Source organism: Lepidochelys kempii, chromosome 4 (assembly GCF_965140265.1).
Source record: "Lepidochelys kempii isolate rLepKem1 chromosome 4, rLepKem1.hap2, whole genome shotgun sequence".
Lineage (NCBI taxonomy): Eukaryota > Metazoa > Chordata > Testudines > Cheloniidae > Lepidochelys > Lepidochelys kempii.
Window position 1 is genome coordinate 127449830 of NC_133259.1, and position 21283 is coordinate 127471112.

Here is a 21283-nt window from a genome sequence, read left to right on the forward strand (position 1 = left end):
TCAGCTGGGGCTTCAGGGTCCTGATTTCCCTTCAGCTCTGAGAGTATTTGCTAAGCGTTGGAGATTGGGAGCTAGGGCTTTTGACTCCCCATTAGCCTGCCAAGCAAGCTGACAGGAAACCAGGCAAGTTTCCTATCAACACTTTGTTCAAAGTCTAACTGTTTCAGAAACATCTTGATGAATCTTCATTCTCTGACCAGCTCTGCTTTTAATCTGACGAAATGTACTTGATTTGGCTTTTGTGCAGAACATAACTATAACGGAGTGCCGTGGAATTTTTAATGCTTCAAAAAAACTGTATTTCAGATCTCATCTTAAGGTGGCATTGATAGTTGCTGTGCTGATATGCTGTCTGGATGATGAGTGCATCTAAATTAATTAATGGGGAGGTAGTTCAGAGCATAAAAAGATGGAGTGGCTGGTTATCTCTGAGTTGCCAGGCAAAATCATAAACTCCCATTACACTTTGAGTATAACTCTAAACAGCAATAATCTGTTAACGTTTAGCTACTCCAGACCACCTTGATCTTTATTTCAGGTACTATGCCCTCCCTGCTTCACTTTTGTGGTGTGTTTTTTTTTTTGTTTTTTTTTTGCATTCTGCTTTAGGTAAGATTGTAAAATGTTTGGGGAGCAGGAATTCTCTCCCTGTGTTTTGTACAGCACTTAGCATAATAGAGAATTGATTCTGACTTGGGCCTTTGGGTGCTCACACTACAAGTATTAATGGAAGTTTTACTAATTCTTATTAATTTTTTTGAAATACTGGTTTATTTTCTGTTCTTTTCTGCACAAATTACAAACCAAATTCTTAAACACAACAGAACCATCTGGTTGATATGAAGCTTCACAGTATAATCTCTTGCTGTTGAACATGCTTCTGTTGGAAAAACCTTTTTTTTTTTAAATTAAACATTTAGTGCTCTTGGCAACTATTTACATTGAATGCTTTCATCCTAATAGGATGTGGACAGTCTGAGACACTCTCTTATGGATGATCAGAATGTTAATGAAGAAATTCAAGCTTTGATTGTGAAACATCTAGATGAAAGCCACTTGATGCAAGGTATGAGAATACCATCTCGTGGAAGGATACTGGAGGTCACTGCGCTGGTGGTATTTACAGTATCATCTGTTAGCAAAAATCCTGTTTTGATTTTTCTCTCCAGTAGTCTTTCCTTTCATAGAAGAATGTTGGGTAGTCTACCTCTCCCAAAACAATTTTATAGATTTGCTGTCCACCATCCATAATGAAATGCTCCAAAATGGGCAGAATTAGAAACTAGGACTCTTTTTTAAAAAATGGCTGGCTAACATCAGGCATCTAAAAAGTCATCTGATTTTCAGCAGTGCGGAGCACTCAGCAGTTCCCATGGAATTCGGTGAGAGCTGTTTGATTGCTCAGTACTTCTGAAAATCTGATGACTTATTTAGGTGCCTGACTTTAGCCACCCACTCTTTTTTTTTCCTTTTAAAAAAAATCAAAAGTCTTAACCTTCTCTATTCTATAGCTCAATTGAAAGGCATTGGAGACTTATTAGGAACATCTCTTCTGTTCAAGTTAAAATTGTTTATAGTACAGCTCACCAACTGTAATCTCTTATTTGTTGGCTTCCTATAAGTCTGTCTTTTTGTTTAAAAAAAAAAAAAAAGTTTGTGTCTAGTGGAAATGATCTACGTCTGGATAGAAAATTAGTATAATGGAGTAAGTAACATGGCAGCTCTTGAAACAGTAGCAATAAAAGTGAGGAAGAACTCCACAAATCGGACACTCAGGGCTCAATCTCCAGGTCCAGCTGAGCTGTGCTTGCCATTTTTTTGACTCCTGAATTCTGAGAGTGGCCCCCAGTGTGTATTATAGCAGCAGAAAACCCAATAAGCTGTTCCAGCAAATGGACTAACCAGAATGTGGAGGTATTCTGGTCACACTCCTTTTTCCCAGCCACAATAGTCCCCTGTGTCTGGGGTCAAGAGGGAGGCATATGAAAACTACATTGTTACTTTGCCTGTTGTCTTCCAGTGCTATTTACTTATTTTCTGGTGTATATCGCTGCAGGCTAGTTAGTGTTGACACGTGGATATGTAATGAAAGTTACCATAATGTGTGTGCCCCCATCTTCCCACTCTCTGAAGCATGTTTTTTGTTTTTTAAAGGTGGTAAGAATGTAATTGGTTCAAAAGTAAGGATTTATAGCTTGGATCCATCTACCCAGTGGTTCACAGCAACTGTTGTAAATGGTAATCCAACTACAAGGACTCTGGAAGTCAACTGTCAGGAGGTAAAGAAGCAACTGATGCAACATGGGTAGATAAAAAGAATTAAAACACCTTCCTTGTATCTAGGTAATTCTATCCTTGCTTTTCCATAGTAGGGTTAACCAGCTGGAATAATACCTTGTATTTTACGTCATGCTTCATTCCAAAGGATCCTAGAGCACTTTATACTGCATGCACAGTGCCACTGATGTGCGTGGAAGGATAGCAAATGGCTCACTGCACACTAGTGGGAGAGCAGGGGTTTGGGATTTTCTCTTTTGGCCTAACAGTTGGGGAAACCCCTATTTTAGCATCTCTATATGTACAGAGTTTGCAGCACCATGTCTTGGAGACTGCCTTCTGAAAATGCATGCATACATACAAGTTATCTAACTTGTTAAGATTTGAGCTTGAAGTTCCACAGAGTCAAGGTTTTTCAGACCAGAAGCTTACTCTGTTGCTCCATAGCTAGAGTATCATACTTCTGTTTGTTTAAAACTGCTTTATTAGTCTCCCCTGAGTTGTGAAAATATCTAATCTAAAACTTCTTACACAAGTTGTCTTTTTAAAAAAGCTAGCTCCATTTTCCCTTAAGATTCCAGCTTTAAAAACTCTTGATCCAGAATTGATTCATGTTGAAATCATACACGACAGCCATGACAAGTGTGGTAAGACCTTTTATTTATTGGCCTTTTGCTGTTTGAAGTAATTTTCAATGTTGGAAACATACTAATTTAATCACTTTCAATGCTTCAGGCAAATCTAAGAGAAATGGGGGTATGAAAAGAAAATCATCTGATGATAAAGGAAATGTTGATGCCAAACATATAAAGTCCTGCTCTGAGGTAACTATGGGCTTATTTTCACTATTGTAACTTTGTCATTGAGCTGTTAAAGAAGAGGACTAGACGGCCTCAATTTACTGACCCACTATGCTATGTCTACGCTTAGAATGCTACAGCTTCTGTGGTGCAGCTGTGCCTCTGTAGTGCTTCAGTTTAGACAATTATTATAGCAACAGAAGGGATGCTTCTGTCAATGTAGGTAATCCACCTCCCTGAGAGATTGGTAGCTAGGTTGACAGAAGAATTCTTCCATCGTCCTACCATTGTCTATGCTGGGGGTTAGGTTGACTTGACTGTCTCAGAGATACGGATTTTTCACACCCCTGAGTGATGTAGCTATGCCGCTCTAACTTTTCAGAGTAGAGCAGCCTTGCACTCACACTTCTGTGCTAGTCCAGAAGTGGGTGTAGTTCTCTCTACTAGAAGACAGAGAACAATATAATTGAGCCTTTGGGTGAGATCACTTTCTCATTCGTAAAAGGAGTTTGTCTACTTCCAATCTTGTGGGTGTCTTTTTCCAGTGTGCAGACTTTTCTTTCTGGTTATATAGAGTAGAAAAATACCTAGGAAAAGAGGAAAAATTCAATGGTAACTTTACCCTGTAACTTACCTGCTTGACTGCTCAGATTTTTTGCTACGAGACAGGAGTGCACCAGTCTTCCAGAGATATTGTATGTTGTTCTGCAAAGGGAGAATCTGGCAGCTTTTCTAATATTTTCATGTTTTTCTGAGCCAGATGCATTTGAGTGGTCCACCAAGCCTAGCTAAGATCCAAGAAAGCTGTCTCAAAGGCCTGGATGATTTGGATATGGAGAATAATGGTATAGCTATAGAACAGCCCTTCAAATGACCATGTGATTAGCCTCATCAGATCTAGTTGCTTTTTGTGGAGGAGGGAGGGGCCTTCTGGGATGTCTAGCGGCTATCTCTGTGCCATCTTGCTTCTGTGCATAGGTTACTGTAGCCGTGTGGTCAGTCCTTTGTCAAGCCAACTATATAGGTCCATTTCATGGTCAGACACTTTTAGTAGAGACTTCTAAGGTACAGTAGTGATATTAGAAATATAGTCACTTCTGTCTGAGGTGGAAACTTTTCACTCTAGTCTTTGGAAGGAGGATACTTTAGCTACCCCAGAACTCTGGAGGGGTTATCTGGATTCCTATAAGGCAGGGGTAGTCAATTATTTTTTGTCAAGGTCCAAATTTCTTGGTCAGTGAAGGTCCAGACTCCAGAGAAACACTTTTCCACACTGCAATAACAATGATAAGTAAATAAAAAGATTTTGCAGTCCGGACAAAAGTAGCTGGTGGCTTGAATTTGGCCCGCAGTCTTCCTATTGACTGCCCCTGCTATAAGATGCCTATCATTATATCTGAGCACCTTCCAAAAAGCATGGAAGCTGATATTTCTCTTCTTTCCAGTCAGCAATAACTGAACTCCTGTTTGTTTTGTTTTTTGTTTTGTTTTGTTATTTTTTTAAATGTGATGGTGGTATGGGAAGTATAGATCAAAGAACTGGATTTTGTATTTTGCTCTGAAGGTAAGTAAGACTGTCCTGACGACTTCTGGGATTGAGTTCAAGATTCAGGGGCCATTTTCTGAGCGAGCATGAGTTTTAGGCTGTCTACGATTTTAAAATGCTACAGCTGCACTACTATAGTGCTTCAGTGTAAACACTTACTACTGTGATGGGCGGGGTTATCCTGTCGCTGTAGGTAATCCACCTCCTTGAGGGGTGATAGCTAGTTCAATGGAAAAATTCTTCCGTTTGAGGTAGTGCTGTCTACACTGGGGGCTAAGTCAGCTTAACTGTCTCTCAGGGTGTGAATATTTCACACCCCTGACAGACGTAGCTGTGCCACTCTAAATTTTTCATTGTAGACTAGCGCTTAGTAATGAGGATTGACAGCTCCCTTTGTTTTATTGTAATGTAGCTGTCTCAGGAGGAGATAATTCCACAGCATGAGGCAGCGACTTAGCACAGTCCCATGGAAAGTTTTGAAGTTAGTGACATAGATATTGTGGATTTGACCCCATATTCCACAAGGAGCTAGTGGTCAGTGCTCTCTGTGGCTTTTGCTTCTGAGTGGACAAGCTGCTGTGTTCTGAACTGTTGGCAGTGGTTTCATAACTAGGCACAGAGATTTACCATTTTTATTAATGCTAATAAAAATATATATATAATATGTAGGTTGGAAAAAGTGTCTGTACATCTGGGTATAGTGCTTAGATTATCCACAAATATAAAGTTTAGTTTTTAAAAGTCATATGATACATAGAGTAAATAATCAGCAATAACCCAAATTTAGGTGACTAGATTTAACAGTTTAAACTAGATTTTACAGTTTAGATATTAGAATCTGAATACTCAGGTACATCACCCATGAAAAGTTGTATAGAGATTTGATTTTGGAAAGTAAAATATATCAATGAGGAGAGATTGTCCCTCAGTAATTTGAGAATTAGGTTGGTTGTCCATTTAGAAAATACAGTCCATGAGGAAAGTATTTGTTACTTTCCTGACTGTGCTTCTCATTGGTACTCCAGCTCATCCCTCCTGGTATTGCTGACATCCAGTGATGTGTTCTATGTAGATGTCCCTTGACCACCTGATGGCATCTGACACCATGATTTGCCACAGCAGCAGAGCGTTGACCAATTCCACGTTCTCTCAGCACTCACTTGTTACTGGGGTCCCGTGTGTCTAAGGCTGACTATCTCTACACCTGGAATCTTCTTATGAGGGATTCTATACTACAGAAAATTCTATACGTTTGGATTGTATGGAAGAATTAACACAAACTAATAAAATTACCTATCCGACTTAAATTCTTGAGGGCTTTTAGTACCAGTGTAGGTTTCCAGATGAGTTCTGAAAGTTGTCAACATTAATAGCTCTTAATTGCTTTAGAGGAAAATTAGCTGTGGCATGTCAGCTGGCAGTTATCTGAAATACTTGACTTTTCTAGTCTCCTTTAGAAGTTTCTTCTAACTTCTTAACACATTATCCATTTTTCTGAAATGCTTGTGTGCTGTGGTTTGCAAAGATGTAACATGATACGCTATTGTAACAATAAGGGGGCAGGAAATAAGAAAGGACAAGTTGAAGATGTATTAAAGTCAGCAGGGCCTGACAAAATTCATCCTAGAGTGCTTCAGCTAGTTCCTGAAGTACTCATCTTGGAACCATTAGTGATTATTCGAGAACTCATGGAGGGTGCATTTGGTCCCAGAGGACTGGAGAAGGGCGAACATAGTACCTATCTTTAAAAAGGGGAGTAAAGAGGACAGTAAGTCTAACTATATACCCGAAAAGATACTGGAACAGCTTTTTAAACAATGAATTTGTTAGCACCTACATGATGATAGGGTATTAAGGAATAGCCAGCATGGATTTGTCAAGAACAAATCATGCTAAACCAACCTAATTTCCCCCTCATAGGGTTACTGGCCTATTGGATAGGGAGAAAGTGGTAGATGAGACATATTTTGATTCTAGTAAGGCTCTTGACACAGTGCTACATGACATTCCCATCAGCAAACTAGGGAAATGTGGTCTAGATTAATTTACCATATGGCAGGTATATAACTGAAAGACCATACTTAAGAGTAGTTATCAATGGTTTGCTGTCAAAATAGGAGGGCTGCTAGTGGGGTCCTGCACGGGTCAGTCTTTGGTCCAGTACTAGTCAGTATTTTCACTAATGACTTGGATAATGAAGTGGAGAGTATATTTATAAAATAAGAACATAAGAATGGCCATACTGGGTCAGACCAAAGGTCCATCCAGCCCAGTATCCTGTCTACCGACAGTGGTCAATGCCAGCTGCCCCAGAGGAATGAACGTAACAGGTAATGATAAAGTGATCTCTCTCCTGCCATCCGTCTCCACCATCTGATAAACAGAGGCTAGGGACACCATTCCTTACCCATCCTGGCTAATAGCCATTAATGGACTTAACCTCCATGAATTTATCAAGTTCTCTTTTAAACCATGTTATAGTCCTAGCCTTCACAACCTCCTCAGACAAGAAGTTCCACAGGTTGACTGTGCGCTGTGTGAAGAACAACAACTTCCTTTTGTTTTAAACCTGCTGCCTGTTAATTTCATTTGGTGGCCCCTAGTTCTTATATTATGGGAACAAGTAAATAACTTTCTCCATACCACTCATGATTTTATATACCTCTATCATATCTCCCCTTAGTCTCCTCTTTTCCAAGATGAAAAGTCCTAGCCTCTTTAATCTCTCCTCATATGGGACCTGTTCCAAACCACTAAACATTTTAGTTGCCTTTCTCTGAACATTTTCTAATGCCAGTATATCTTTTTTGAGATGAGGAGACCATATCTGTACGCAGTATTCAAGATGTGGGCGTACCATGGGTTTATTAAGGGCAATAAGATGTTCTCCGTCTTATTCTCTATCCCTTTTTTAATGATTCCTAACATCCTATTTGCTTTTTGGACTGCCATTGCACAGTGCATGGACGTCTTCAGAGAACTTTCCACGATGACTCCAAGTTCTTTCCTGATTAGTTGTAGCTAAATTGGCCCCCATCATATTGTATGTATAGTTGGGGTTATTTTTTCCAGTGTGCATTACTTTACATTTATCCACATTAAATTTCATTTGCCATTTTGTTGGCCAATCACTTAGTTAAGACCAAAGCAGACTGTAAAGAACTTCAAAAAGATCTCACAAAACTATCTTGAGCAGTTTAGTACAGTCGGCAAACTTTGCCACCTCACTGTTTACCCCTTTCTCCAGATCATTTATGAATAAGTTGAATAGGATTGGTCCTAGGACTGACCCTTGGGGAACACTGCTAGTTACCCCTCTCCATTCTGATAATTGCCATTTATTCCTACCCTTTGTTCCCTGTCTTTTAACCAGTCCTCAATCCATGAAAGGATCTTCCCTCTTATCCCATGACAACTTAATTTACATAAGAGCCTTTGGTGAGGGACTTTGTCAAAGGCTTTCTGGAAATCTAAGTACACTGTGTCCACGGGATTCCCCCTGGTCTACATGTTTGTTTGACCCCCTTCAAAGAACTCTAATAGGTTAGTAAGACACGATTTCCCTTTACAGAAACCATGTTAACTTTTGCCCAACAATTTATGTTCTTCTATGTGTCTGACAATTTTATTCTTTACTATTGTTTCAACTAATTTGCCTGGTACTGACATTAGACTTACCGGTCTGTAATTGCTGGGATCACCTCTAGAGCCCTTTTTAAATATTGGCTTTACATTAGCTATCTTCCAGTCATTGGGTACAGAAGCTGATTTAAAGGACAGGTTACAAACCATAGTTAATAATTCTGAAAGAACTCAAATGTGAAATTGCAGAACTCATGGGTGAATGCCATCTTGTCCCAGTGACTTGTTACTGTTAAGATTCTCAGTTAATTCCAAAACCTGCTCTAGTGATGCTTCAATCAGTGACAATTCCTCAGATTTGTCACCTACAGAAGATGGCTCAGGTTTGGGAATCTCCCTAACATCCTCAGCCGTGAAGACTGAAGCAAAGAATTCATTTAGTTTCTCTTCAATGACTTTATTGTCTTTAAGTGCTCCTTTTGTATCTCGGTTGTCCAGGGGTCCCACTGGTTGTTTAGCAGGCTTCCTGCTTCTGATGTACTTATATAGACAACACCAAGCTGGCAGGGTTGCAGGCACTTTGGAGGAAAGGATTGGAATTCAAAGAGCTTGACAAATTGAAGAATTGGTCTGAAATCAACTGATGAAATCAATAAGGACAAGTTCCAAGTACTTCACCTTAGGAAGGAAAAATGAAGTGCACAACTGCAAAATGGAGAATAACTGGCTAGGTGGTGGTACTGCTGAAAAGGATCTTGTGGGGGTATAGTGGATTACCAGTTGAATACAAGCCAACAATATGGTGCAGTTGCAAAAAAGGTGAATATAATTCTTGGGCATAGAAAGAGGAATGTTATGTATTTAAGTGGTCATGGTAGAGTCATAGAAGTGATATATTTTTCTCGTGTGTTGGCTTTGAATTTTTCTGTTGACTCTGACATCTGTTTCAGGTATCACATAGTCTGAGTCACATGCAGTCAGTACCAACAGTGTTTGGTGAAACGTTGCTAGGGTGTACGCCTGCAACCCCTTCTAGCAAAGACCTCAGGAACCAGGGCATGCCTCAGCCAGCTAACTCACCTCCTAATGTTGGCGCAGAAACTCCTCAGGGGTAAGTGGTGACTCTCTTTGGGGTTTTTTTAACCTGTGGGGGGAAAAATACAGCAGAATAATAATTTATTTTATACAAAGTAGACTAAATTAAGGGTGGGTTTTTTTAAAGAAATCATGGTAACTAAGCTTCCCTCCCCCAACCCTCCACTGTTGGTGTGGGTGAGACATATCTGACTGATTTTTGTCAATTGCCTTGAATATATAATTACCTCTGGGTTGTATTTCTGCCACTTTCTGTTGACTCAGCTTGTGACCTTAAGGAAATAGTTTAACCATCCAGTGCCTCTATTTATCCATCTGTAAAGTGGGGGATAATGCCTGAATGTATTTTGTGGCTTCATTGCTTTAAATTACTTAGTGTGTCTTAGACTCTAAAATGAAAAGCACCAAAGTAGGCATATTGTAAATAGGGAGGGAGATTAGTTTACCTGTAGTTGATTGTTATAGTGAATAGAAATTGTGTTCTTGGCTTGTAGATGGACTTTGATACGTTTAATTTCAGAATTGTCATGAGTTGCAGACCTGGCAAGTGGGGAGTTTTCTTATGTTCATTCTACCCTTCTCCAATGACACAAGTTACAATTTTTTTTACTTTTCTGGGGTGTTTGCATCTTATAAAGATAAGCCTGATGTAATAAAATATACTTCTATAACACTTTTTTATGCTGAAAATAAATTCTTAAAGCACTTTAGAAGCTTCATTAAATTAAAATTCTTGTAAACTCTTCTTTGACGTTAGGAAAATATTATTCCCCTTTTGCTGATCAGGAAACTGAAGTATAGAATAGTTACATGAATTGCTTGTGGTCACACAGGAAGCCTGTGTAGAGTTTGAAACAGAATCCAGATTTTTCTGATTCAGTCAGCTGTTTAGTCACAAGACTATCCTTTATGATTCAATAGTGAAGGCTTCATAGGCTGTGTCTACACTGCAAGTCACTGGTGGCAAGCTGGTAGGGCATGTATCGTTACACACTGCAGTGAAAAGCAGGCTGCGTCCACGCTGCGGTGTGTAGCTACATGTAAGTGAAAAGGCTCTGGCATTCTATAGGTTGCTAAAAATAGCACTGTGGGTGGGGGAGGCACTGCTTAGGCTTGTGGAAAGCAGTCTAGGATACATACTCACAGGGTTCAGGAGTGTCTTTATACAGTGCCTCACTGTCCACACTGCTGTTTATACCCATGCTAGAGGAATATTTAGTGTATGTACTCTACATACTACCATAAAGCGTGTATGTTGTATACATACCCTTATGGGAGTTCCGTCTCATACACGGAATGTTGCTAACCTAATTACAAATGCAAATACAGTCCAAGTGACTTTATTTTTTGGAGTAGGTGAGGGTATGTCTACACTACGAAATTAGGTCGAATTTATAGAAGTCGGTTTTTTTGAAATCGGTTTTATATATTCGAGTGTGTGTGTCCCCACAGAAAATGCTCTAAGTGCATTAAGTGCATTAACTCGGCGGAGCGCTTCCACAGTACCGAGGCAAGCGTCGACTTCTGGAGTGTTGCACTGTGGGTAGCTATCCCACAGTTCCCGCAGTCTCCGCTGCCCATTGGAATTCTGGGTTGATATCCCAATGCCTGATGGGGCTAAAACATTGTCGCGGGTGGTTCTGGGTACATATCGTCAGGAACCCGTTCCCACCCTCCCTCCCCCCGTGAAAGCAAGGGCAGACAATCATTTCGCGCCTTTTTTGTCTGCTGCCAGCCAAAGATGTAAAGGATAGATGGAGTGGGTCAGAACAAGAAATAGACCAGATTTGTTTTGTACTCATTTTCCTCCTCCCCTGTCTAGATCACACTGCAGTCAGTCACAGACAAGGCGCAGCGAGGTTAATCTAGCCATGTATCAATCAGAGGCCAGGCTAACCTCCTTGTTCCAATAACAACGATAACTTTGGTGCACCATTTCTTATTGGAACCCTCCGTGCAGTCCTGCCTGAAATACTCCTTGATGTACAGGCACACCCTTTGTGGATTTTAGCTCCCTGAAGCCAACCCTGTAAGCCGTGTCGTCAGTTGCCCCTCCCTCCGTCAGAGCAACGGCAGACAATCGTTCCGCGCCTTTTTTCTGTGCGGACGCCATACCAAGGCAAGCATGGAGGCCGCTGAGCTCATTTTGGCAATTAGGAGCACATCAACCACCACACGCATTATCCAGCAGTATATGCAGCACCAGAACATGGCAACGCGATACCGGGCGAGCAGGCGACGTCAGCGCGGTCCCGTGAGTGATCAGGACATGGACACAGATTTCTCTGAAAGCATGGGCCCTGCCAATGCATGCATCATGGTGCTAATGGGGCAGGTTCATGCTGTGGAACGCCGATTCTGGGCTCGGGAAACAAGCACAGACTGGTGGGATCGCATAGTGTTGCAGGTCTGGGACGATTCCCAGTGGCTGCGAAACTTTCGCATGTGTAAGGGCACTTTCATGGAACTTTGTGACTTGCTTTCCCCTGCCCTGAAGCGCATGAATACCAGGATGAGAGCAGCCCTCACAGTTGAGAAGCGAGTGGCGATAGCCCTGTGGAAGCTTGCAACGCCAGACAGCTACCGGTCAGTTGGGAATCAATTTGGAGTGGGCAAATCTACTGTGGGGGCTGCTGTGATGCAAGTAGCTCACGCAATCAAAGATCTGCTGATATCAAGGGTAGTGACCCTGGGAAATGTGCAGGTCATAGTGGATGGCTTTGCTGCAATGGGATTCCCTAACTGTGGTGGGGCTATAGACGGAACCCATATCCCTATCTTGGCACCAGAGCACCAAGCCGGCGAGTACATAAACCGCAAGGGGTACTTTTCGATAGTGCTGCAAGCTCTGGTGGATCACAAGGGACGTTTCACCAACATCAACATGGGATGGCCGGGAAAGGTGCATGATGCTCGCATCTTCAGGAACTCTGGTCTGTTTCAAAAGCTGCAGGAAGGGACTTTCTTCCCAGACCAGAAAATAACTGTTGGGGATGTTGAAATGCCTATATGTATCCTTGGGGACCCAGCCTACCCCTTAATGCCATGGCTCATGAAGCCGTACACAGGCAGCCTGGACAGTGGTCAGGAGCTGTTCAACTACAGGCTGAGCAAGTGCAGAATGGTGGTAGAATGTGCATTTGGACGTTTAAAGGCGCGCTGGCGCAGTTTACTGACTCGCTTAGACCTCAGCGAAACCAATATTCCCACTGTTATTACTGCTTGCTGTGTGCTCCACAATATCTGTGAGAGTAAGGGGGAGACGTTTATGGCGGGGTGGGAGATTGAGGCAAATCGCCTGGCTGCTGGTTACGTGCAGCCAGACACCAGGGCGGTTAGAAGAGCTCAGGAGGGCGCGGTACGCATCAGAGAAGCTTTGAAAACCAGTTTCATGACTGGCCAGGCTACAGTGTGAAAGTTCTGTTTGTTTCTCCTTGATGAAACCCCCCGCCCCTTGGTTCACTCTACTTCCCTGTAAGCTAACCACCCTCCCCTCCTCCCTTTAATCACCGCTTGCAGAGGCAATAAAGTCATTGCTGCTTCACAGTCATGCATTCGTTATTCATTCATCACACAAATAGGGAGATGACTACCAAGGTATCCCAGGAGGGGTGGTGGAGGAGGGAAGGAAAATGCCACACAGCACTTTAAGCACAGCACTTTAAAAGTTTACAACTTTAAAATTTATTGAATGACAGCCTTCTTTTTTTTGGGCAATCCTCTGTTGTGGAGTGGCTGGTTGGCCGGAGGCCCCCCCACCGCGTTCTTGGGCGTCTGGGTGTGGAGGCTATGGAACTTGGGGAGGAGGGCGGTTGGTTACAGAGGGGCAGCAGTGGCAGTCTGTGCTCCAGCTGCCTTTGCTGCAGCTCAACCATACACTGGAGCATTCTGGTTTGGTCCTGCAGCAGCCTCAGCATTGAATCCTGCCTCCTCTCATCACGCTGCCGCCACATTTGAGCTTCAGCCCTCTCTTCAGCCCGCCACTTACTCTCTTCAGCCCTCCACCTCTCCTCCCGGTCATTTTGTGCTTTCCTGCACTCTGACATTATTTGCCTCCACGCATTCATCTGTCTGTGTCAGTGTGGGAGGACAGCATGAGCTCGGAGAACATTTCATCGCGAGTGCGTTTTTTTCCTTTCTAAGCTTCACTAGCCTCTGGGAAGGAGAAGATCCTGTGATCATTGAAACACATGCAGCTGGTGGAGAAAAAAAAAGGGACAGTGGTATTTAAAGAGACACATTTTATAAAACAGTCGCTACACTCTTTCAGGGTAAACCTTGCTGTTAACATTACATACATAGCACATGTGCTTTCGTTACAAGGTCGCATTTTGCCTCCTCCCACCGCGTGACTACCCCCTCAACCTTCCCCCCTCCCTGTGGCTAACAGCGGGGAACATTTCTGTTCAGCCACAGGCAAACAGCCCAGCAGGAATGGGCTATACTGAGTGTCCCTGAAGAAAAGCACCCTATTTCAACCAGGTGACCATGAATTATATCTCACTCTCCTGAGGATAACACAGAGAGAGAGAGAACGGATTTTGGTTGAATGCCAGCAAACATACACTGCAATGCTTTGTTCTACAGTGATTCCCGAGTATGTGTTACTGGCCTGGAGTGATAAAGTGTCCTACCATGAAGGACGAAATAAGGCTGCCCTCCCCAGAAACCTTTTGCAAAGGCTTTAGGACTACATCTAGGAGAACCGCAAATGCCAGGGCAAAGTAATCCTTTCACATGCTTGCTTTTAAACCATGTATAGCATTTTAAAAGGTACACTCACCAGAGGTCCCTTCTCCGCCTGCTGGGTCCAGGAGGCAGCCTTGGGTGGGTTCGGGGGGTACTGGCTCCAGGTCTAGGGTGAGAAACAGTTCCTGGCTGTCGGGAAAACCGGTTTCTCCGCTTGCTTGCTGTGAGCTATCTACAACCTCCTCCTCCTCATCATCTTCTTCGTCCCCAAAACCTGCTTCCGTATTGCCTCCATCTCCATTGAAGGAGTCAAACAACACGGCTGGGGTAGTGGTGGCTGAACCCCCTAAAATGGCATGCAGCTCATCATAGAAGCGGCATGTTTGGGGCTCTGACCCAGAGCGGCTGTTCGCCTCTCTGGTTTTCTGGTAGGCTTGCCTCAGCTCCTTCAGTTTCACGCGGCACTGCTTCGGGTCCCTGTTATGGCCTCTGTCCTTCATGCCCTGGGAGATTTTCACAAAGGTTTTGGCATTTCGAAAACTGGAACGGAGTTCTGATAGCACGGATTCCTCTCCCCAAACAGCGATCAGATCCCGTACCTCCCGTTCGGTCCATGCTGGAGCTCTTTTGCGATTCTGGGACTCCATCATGGTCACCTGTGCTGATGAGGTCTGCATGGTCACCTGCAGCTTGCCACACTGGCCAAACAGGAAATGAGATTCAAAAGTTCGCGGTTCTTTTCCTGTCTACCTGGCCAGTGCATCTGAGTTGAGAGTGCTGTCCAGAGCGGTCAGAATGGAGCACTCTGGGATAGCTCCCGGAGGCCAATACCATCGAATTGTGTCCACAGTACCCCAAATTCGAGCTGGGAACGTCGATTTAAGCGCTAATCCACTTGTCAGGGGTGGAGTAAGGAAATCGATTTTAAGAGCCCTTTAAGTCGAAATAAAGGGCTTCACTGTGTGGACGGGTGCAGGTTTAAATCGATTTAACGTTGCTAAATTCGACCTAAAGTCCTAGTGTAGACCAGGGCTGAGGAAAGCAAATTAATCAAGAGGTTTGTTCCCTGTGTGTAATCAGTCCTATCTATTTTCTGACCCAAATAATCTTACTCATGGTAGCCTGGCAGATCCAATATAGAGATGTAAAAGCAGCTAGATACAATTAAGGAAATGACCAATGAATCAAAAGAATTGTTAAAAGTTCTGTTTGTATTGCATGGACGTGGGGATCTGGAATCTGAAAGGCTAAATTTATGGCACTATTAGTTTGAAATATATGTTGACTGCGTAAAGTAGATCTGGAACACACAACGGTACTAAACATTCTTTAGAGTGTAACTGCACTTCAGTCCTGACTTAGTGTTCCAGGCATCAAGCTCTGCCCCGTCTCCCTGATTCTCCTGTCACAATAGGAGAAGAGTGCTTCCTATAGAAAATGGCATAGTAGGAAACAAGATTCTCTTATAAGTGCTATTTAACATTCCATTATCCAAATTTAATCTGTTATCCATGCTATTTAAGATTACTGTAGCTGAAAAAAAAATCTTAAATGCACATAGTTTTTTTTGACAGAACTCTCTGCTGAATCATTTTCACTGTTTTCCTATGTAGCTTAATAGAGGGTGGTTGTGTGTGGGTTTTTAAATATATAAGGCCAGAAGGGGCCAGTAGTTCATATAGTCTGGCCTCCTGTATATCATAGACCATTAGTGTTCACCCAGTTACCCTGTATTGAGTCCAATAACTTGTTTGACTAAAACATAACTTGCATTTAGCTATTGATCATTTCCCATGTTTATGTAGGTCTTTCACATAGCAACAGTGGGGAGAGAAACACTATCTTTTTATAAATAGGTTTTTGTAACTTCTGTGGTGGGGGAGGTACACAGTCAACAAGTTGGCACGGGAGCCCAGAAGGAACAGTAGTTGTAGTGTCTTAAAATCCCCTTGTGGTTTTTCATTGTTTGTGTATCTCTTTTTAAGGTGTTTGGTATGTGAAACTTTTCTGAATTCTTAATCTTAACTGCTAGCATCCATGATTAACTTCCTATGTAAACTCTGGTTCCTTTGAAAAGCTTGGGAGAGCCGATGCATTCAGTTATGGTTTGAGTTTCTCTTTAGGTCTTATTACTGCATATTGTACATTTCAGCATTTGCAAAGAGAATTTACCAGAAGAACATCCTTCTTGTCTTAATACTACGGTGAAAATGTCAAAAGAAAATCTGGCGGTCTTCCATAAAGCAGAGTTTCTATCGAAAGAACAAACTAAAACTCCTAATGATCAGAATAGTAACTATACCTCTTTGAAGACCTCAAGATCGCCATCTTTGACTGACACACACAATGAAAAACAAAGTGACTTGAAAAATGTCCACAAATCTTTTACCAAGCCAATGACAAACTTCCCAAAGGAGCATGTTCCTATAAAATCCACACAGGACCTAGACAATTCTTCCAGAGTAACATCCAGGCTTAATTGCACATCAGAACTGCAGAAAATCTTTGATTGTAAACCCTCAACATCCGATGCTTCTGTTAACCTTTTCGCTGGGCATGAAATTAAATTACAAAGCAGCTGCAAAGGAAACAAGGCAGAAAACTCCTTTTCTGCGTGTTCCTCAGTCAGAGGAAACTCAAATGAGATTTCATGTGAGAGAAATGAAAGCGAAGGCTCTAGGGCTGGGAGCACCAGTAAAGTCCACAACAATGGCAAGTATATCTGGAGCTGTGATATCAACAGAGAATTATTGTGTATATATAGTTGCTTAGAAATTTCAGAAAAATGTGTTAATAGGATAAGGAATCTTAAGAAATTGCAGTCTTGATGTCTGAGTTAGTGAAACACCTAGATTTCACTTCTAGAATAGGAACTCAAGGAGTATGATGGGGGGCTCCTAAAATTTATACCCAATTTTCAGATTATGTATACAGAGTAAGTCTTGGGAAAAGATATTTAAGGTCTTGGTAGGATTAGATATGCAAGTCATAAGGAAAAAAGAATACTTTTTCATCTCAAATCCAATCAGAACAAAATTCTGTTAGGCTACATTAGGGAAGAAGGGTTGCAAAAGTGAGTATAACTTACGAATAGGGCTCCTACTCCATGGCATAATGGGACCAAATGCTACAGCAACAATCCCTAAATTCTAAGGCAATGTTAATTTATTCTGCCTTTCATTTCTATCCTTCCGCACTCCCACCTCCATACACACTCATACGAGTCAAGCTCATAGTTGAAAATAATTAATTGACAAAATTAGTTGATGGGTTTTTTAGCTGTGCTTTCCAGGTGGCCCAGTTGCCACTCACTAGGGTCCTGCAATGTTCTTTAGAGGAACTTTTCTCTCCTTCCCACTCTGTGTGCCAGAGAATGGGGAAGCTTGTAGCTGGATTCAGTGACTCAGCTCCATGGACCTGGGCTGCTGCACTGTCCTCCAGGAAGCTTAGCTGATCATCGAGTTTGCAGTCAGACCACAGAAATCCAGCTCTGGTTCCCTGACCCCCTGTTGCCTGGCTTTGTGGAACAGGTCATGTAGCAGACACTGTGACTCAATTCTCTGTCTTGTGGGGAAAGGTGCAGAGCAAGCAACAATTGCAGGTGGATTCCAGCTGGGCATGAAGTCGGGGGGGCAGGGGTGGAGGAGGGTGTCCTGAACACTGACTGTAGTAAAATACTGAATTCCATAATGCTTTTGAAAAATGTCTGACTGCAGCAGCAGAATTGTGGAGTCCCCGGAGATTTCACTGAGATGAATGGGGCAATTTATATCTCTCAGAAGTGTTTCAGGCTCTTTGAAGACTCCAAAAGACATTGTTACATCTGTTTACACTCTGGTCCTGTGTTCAAGGTTGCAACTAGCTATTATGTCTGCAGAAATGTAATTTAAAAACAAATAAAAGCTGAGGTTCTGGAATGCAGTTGTGTGGGAAGGGGTAAATTGCAGGGTTGTAACAAAAAATGGGGCCCTGACTATGACCTTATTGTCAGAAAACTTGAAAAGAAGTTTATGCTCTGTAATAAGCAATCAACTTCAAAATATGTTAAGATTAATTTGAGGTATATGGTGAAAAGTTAAAGTAACTTAACAAAAGCAGCTACAGCTTTAACAGATATGCATAGGGTAAGCGAATGGGAGTCTGAGTGACTAGTTGAAGTTGTTTAACCTGCACTATTTTTTTTTTTTTCCTGCAGTAATTGTTCACAAGTCAGTCTTGACAGATGCTTGTAAAGTTAAGAAGCTGCAGCAAAGTGGGGAAGCTTTTGTGCAGGATGGTTCCTGCAATAACATTGCACCTCACCTGCATAAGTGCAGGGAATGCCGCCTGGACAGCTACCGGAAAAACAAAGAGCAAAAAGACTCCACTGTCTTTTGCAGATTCTTTCACTTCAGGAGGTGAGAGCAATTTTGAAAATATGTGGATGTTGATATTTTTAGCTGTACAAATAGATTTAAGATGATTCAATCAAAGACTTAAAAAAAAACCCCTAAAGTTAGGTATAAATGGGCACCTGTCTGACAATAATAATAAAAAAAAAAGTGCAGAGTGCTCAGTAGTTTATCTTTAGTCTCTCTCTTAAATCCTGGCCTACAATGGCTTTGGAGATCCTACAGCCACTCACCTCTAAGTCACTGTTTCAAATGCATCTGAGATCAATTAATAACCTTGACAGCTGTCCAGTGGCTTACGTGATGCCTACTGTGTTCTCAGTATAGGATGGATTAATTTTAAATCAAGATAATTTAAATTACCCAGTGGAAAGTCTTAATTAAAATCAGTGATTTAAATCAATGTTTTATTTTGTAATTGTTATTTTCTAATTGTTGTTTTCTAAAGAAAGGTGCATTCTTATTGGGTTGGTTAGAACATGTTTATTTACAATTAAATAAAGCCTTTACACTAGATTTGGTACATCTTTTTGCTATTTAGGAGGGTATGCTATAGCTAGAGTAAGTTTCCATGGGTGAAGTCCTAAATATTTGTACTTTGAGAACTGAGCCACTCAGAACTCAAGTAGGGAGAAGCTATAAAATAGGAGTAAGAGACCACCCAGGTCAGCTCAGTGGATGATCCTGAAGAGATGCATGATATCCTTCTATTTCTCCTTCTAATTGCCTTCTATGACAAGATAACTGGCTCTGTGGATGGGGGGAAAGCAGTGGACGTGTTGTTGCTTGACATTAGCAAAGCTTTTGATACAGTCTCCCACAGTATTCTTGCTAGTGTAGACTAGCCCTAAGTTAAACCAAATGGTCACTCTGTCTGGTGTTGAACACCACCGCACTCCTCCACCCCCCCGCTCCCGCCATGCCTGATCCAGAGAGGTTGAGTCTGTTACAGCTGCCTGCTTGGGAGCCTGGCTCTTTTATCTCAAGCTGTAGAGATTCATGCTTTGAGTTCCAGAGGTTCCTGATTCAGTACCCAGGGGTGTCTGTCATGAAGGTGGTTGTCAGGGACTAGAAAAATATTTTTAAAGGACAGCTTAAATTTCGGAGTACAATTGGGAGGGAAGGTATAGGTTTTTTCTGAAGAAATGCAGACTATGCAAGATTCCTGAAAATATTCCCTCCTTTTTCAAATCCTACATAAATCTCTCCCCTTTCATGAAATCTTTCTATATTCATCTCATTCCCAATTATTTTGTCACATCTGTCCTTACTAGTTTTGTTTTTCTTGTGTTAAACTTTATGGGGCATGGATTGTATCATTCTTTTGTTGCATAAAGTGACGCATGTGTAGTGCTGTGTAGAGAGAGATCACTTTGTGATTAAATTTAAAAACAAACATTGAAGTCCTAGTCTCCTTGAATGAAGATTTGGGGCTGGAAAAATCTCCCTGTTTTACTGTTGCATTACAGGCTTAATTTCCTACACACCTTCTAGTGGAAGAAGTATTATAGCTCTATGAGCTCTTGGGGAGGGAGGGGAGAAGTAAGAAAAATGTGTAACATGAGAACAAGACATTTAAGACCAATATTGCTAACTGGTGATTTAATAAACGTGGCTTAATATTATGCCTGAAATACCACAGTTGTTTTAAAGCTAAGTAATGTTAACTCATCGCTTCAAGGTAGATTGAGTCTTTTCAATTAGAACTTTAAAAATGGTGGTCCCATCTCCTCTGTGTGGATGTTAAAGATCCCACAGCACTCTTAATTCATGGGAAGAGTAAGTGGTAGCAGTATGGTTTTGCTTTTGAACTAACTTCCTTGCCATTTTTATGCAGCATATAGAGCACCTGTTGGTTGTTCCACCTCAGAAGCAGCTGTCTTTCACTGAGATTTCATGGATAGTTTGTAAAGGAGCCCTATTAATGAACACTTTTAGCATGTGATTTGTAAAGTTTTCTTTAATATATTTATTTTTCTGTGTTGTCAGTAGTTTAAATATTTTCCCCCCTAGATTTTCCTACTGGTAAATCTAAATACAAAACCTTCTGGAAAGTAGATGTTCTTTTGTCTACTGACCTGCTTTCCAAGTTAGCCATAATTGTTTTATTGGTTATGTTTAAGATATTCAGTTTCCTGCTGTGTTAGGGTTTGAATCAAGTTTGAGCTGTGCACCACTAATACAATGAAAAATCTTTGCTACAGCCCTAAAGTGCATGTCTCCTATTGCAAATGCATTTAAGATTATCACTAATTGGATTCTTTAGATTTCCTGGCTTAAAATGTGAAGGGCACAACAAAACTGAATTTCTTCCTCAGTGAGCATGGTTTAATCATGATTCTCTGACATAATAGAGAACACAATTTATCCTGATCTATACTAACCATTAAATCATATTCAGCATTGTCAGTTATCCTGTTAATTTCTTGTATGATTGTATGCAGGTGTCTGGGTAACAGACTAGAAGAGGTGGAAATGAGCTAGTAGACAACATTTGGGTTTTTTGTTTTTGTTATCCCCATCCTCTCTCCTCTACAGGCTGCGGTTCAATAGACATGGATTGCTGCGTGAAGAAGGTTTCTTAACGCCGGACAAGTACGACTCTGAGGCTATCAGCTTGTGGCTGCCTTTAGCAAAAAATGTTGTGGGTCTAGATCTAGACACTGCAAAGTATATTCTAGCCAACATCGGAGACCACTTCTGCCGGCTGGTGATATCCGAAAAGGAGGTCATGTCCACAATAGAACCACACAGTAAGAGCAGCTCTTCTGAAATGTAAAATTTAGGACTTTTCCCTCAACTTTTCAAAATAGGTCTTCATAGCTTGTTTCCTGCATGCAAATTGATTGTATGCATTTGGTGTTGCCATTTTAAAAGCTTTATTAAATGTCTATTTTGATTCT

General features: G+C 41.6%; 2 protein-coding genes across 9 annotated transcripts in view; one reads left to right on the forward strand and one right to left on the reverse strand.

Moving 5' to 3' along the window:
* Positions 1-21283, forward strand: part of KDM3A (lysine demethylase 3A) — a 51055-nt gene that overhangs the window by 10722 nt on the left and 19050 nt on the right. For 5 of the 8 annotated variants that reach the window (XM_073342865.1, XM_073342868.1, XM_073342867.1 and 2 more), the window contains exons 4-11: positions 964-1066; positions 2155-2279; positions 2852-2924; positions 3013-3101; positions 9156-9316; positions 16142-16701; positions 18185-18386; positions 20919-21133. In XM_073342865.1, coding sequence (XP_073198966.1) covers positions 964-1066; positions 2155-2279; positions 2852-2924; positions 3013-3101; positions 9156-9316; positions 16142-16701; positions 18185-18386; positions 20919-21133 — 1528 coding nt within the window. The other 3 variants (XM_073342871.1, XM_073342872.1, XM_073342873.1) reach the window with 3 other exon arrangements.
* Positions 12821-14934, reverse strand: LOC140910852 (uncharacterized). The gene is made up of 2 exons (XM_073342885.1): positions 14084-14934; positions 12821-13496 (listed from the first exon to the last, which is right to left on the reverse strand). Exons 1-2 carry the CDS (start codon positions 14664-14666, stop codon positions 13318-13320), a joined length of 762 nt encoding a protein of 253 aa, XP_073198986.1. The 5' UTR covers positions 14667-14934; the 3' UTR covers positions 12821-13317.